Below are 1699 nucleotides of genomic sequence, written 5' to 3'. Positions count from 1 at the left end.
CCTGGACAGGTCTCCAGTTCACCAGAGACACCTGGACAGGTCTCCAGTTCACCAGAGACACCTGGACAGGTCTCCAGTTCACCAGAGACACCTGGACAGGTGTCCAGTCTCCATCAGGGACACAAAGAGACAATCAACCATCCACACTGTGTCACACCTGGAGTCACACAGAAGAGCTCCCGAAGGTTTCAAACTGACAACTCTGGACTCAGATCATCTGCTGCACACAGTTCTGATCACTTATTATCAATAATCATTTTATTGATAAATATCATGAGGAGTCCTTAACCTTAGGATGTTGTTAGGCAATTAAATATTCATGTATGTGTAAATTTATTACCACAATTGCAGGTGAGTCATGTAAATTTATGTTTTTATAAAACAAGTACACATGAACACACATGAACACACACATGAACACACATGAACACACACATGAACACACACATGAACACACAAAAAGAGAAATGTAAACCAGTCTTCACAGGTATCTAATGTCATGCAGCTCAGAGCCTCTTTCTCAAATGAGTTGTAATTTGGTCCCAAAGGGGGCGGAGTCAACAGCTAGGTGAATGATTAGATGGACGTGGATGTTAACCAATCAGCAGTTAGATGGATAATGTTCACGTGTTCAGGAGCTGCTCTGCGGCCGTTAACGGTTGTAATGGCGGACAGCAGACCGGGACTAAATGTCACAGTGATGTATTTACACCTGAGCCAGGGTCTGCAGCCAGGAGCAGAACCAGCGGGGTGTGAACTGGTCCCATCATGGACCAGCTTGTTTCTACTGGGAGCGTTAAAAACCAGCGGCTCCAGTCGCTCATAATAAAGCCGTGAAGCGCGCGTCTTACCTGTTACCTGTTACACAACATTTACCGTGACACACAACAGACACGTCCACTCACCCGCACTGCCGCAGTGAGCCCCGCCGGAAGCAGGAACAGGTGAAGACGTCGAACCGAACCTGTGCGTCACGTGCGTCAGATGATGAACACCTGAGAAATGTGTTCATGTGAGTGAAGTCACCTCTGTGAGGCTGTGGAGCCTCCTGCTGCTCCTCCTGCTGCTCCTCCTGCTGCTCCTCCTGCTGCTCCTCCTGCTGCTCCTCCTGCTCCTCCTGCTGCTCCTCCTCCTCCTGCCCCCCTCCCCCCGCGGACAGCGGGTCTTTAAATATCCACAGGGTAAAAATAGCGCGGCTCACCTTCCCGTCCTCAGCTCTCGGTACCGGACTGACTGAAACGGACTCCTGGTTCCCCCGAACCGAGCCTCAGCAGGCAGAGGGAGTCAGTGTGTCTGACCGAGTCCAGGAGCTGAGGAGTGGTGTGAGCCCAGTCATCCCCCCTCCCTGCAGGGAGCCGTGCTGGGCCAGACCCAGTAAGACCAGCTTCATGGTTCCACAGCTCAGCTCTCAGTCTGACTGGTGAGGAGGACATTTCATCTGAAACAGTCATGTGTCAAATAATATGCTTCAGTTTGATTATCTGAAAAAAACATTACTGCCCCCCCCCCTTCCACTGCACAGTTTTATCATACTGAGCTAAGAGCTGTAATGTTTCTGCACAAATCAGAGTTAAAATATAACGAAATGTTTTATTTACAATTAAAAATATAACATAAAATCTAGTTTACTTGAATAAGAACAACCATAGTTCTCCACACCAGAAGAAAGATTCTCAGCAGGTTGTGTGTTATATATATA

The 1699-nt window shown here is 48.3% G+C and overlaps 1 protein-coding gene across 1 annotated transcript in view; it reads right to left on the bottom strand.

Annotated features, from left to right (window-relative positions):
• LOC106517218 (alpha-protein kinase 1) overlaps positions 1–1390 on the bottom strand; it is a gene marked incomplete at its 3' end in the record, with an annotated part of 3900 nt that extends 2510 nt beyond the window's left edge. Inside the window, 3 exon segments of the mRNA XM_014007940.1 lie at positions 906–964; positions 1027–1266; positions 1372–1390. Of these exon segments, the coding sequence (XP_013863394.1) occupies positions 906–964; positions 1027–1266; positions 1372–1390 (318 nt within the window).
• Between the last annotated feature and the right edge of the window lie 309 nt (positions 1391–1699).

The sequence above is a fragment of the Austrofundulus limnaeus genome, unplaced genomic scaffold, assembly GCF_001266775.1.
Source record: "Austrofundulus limnaeus strain Quisiro unplaced genomic scaffold, Austrofundulus_limnaeus-1.0 Scaffold46, whole genome shotgun sequence".
Lineage (NCBI taxonomy): Eukaryota > Metazoa > Chordata > Actinopteri > Cyprinodontiformes > Rivulidae > Austrofundulus > Austrofundulus limnaeus.
This window is presented reverse-complemented; position numbering and strand designations above follow the sequence as displayed.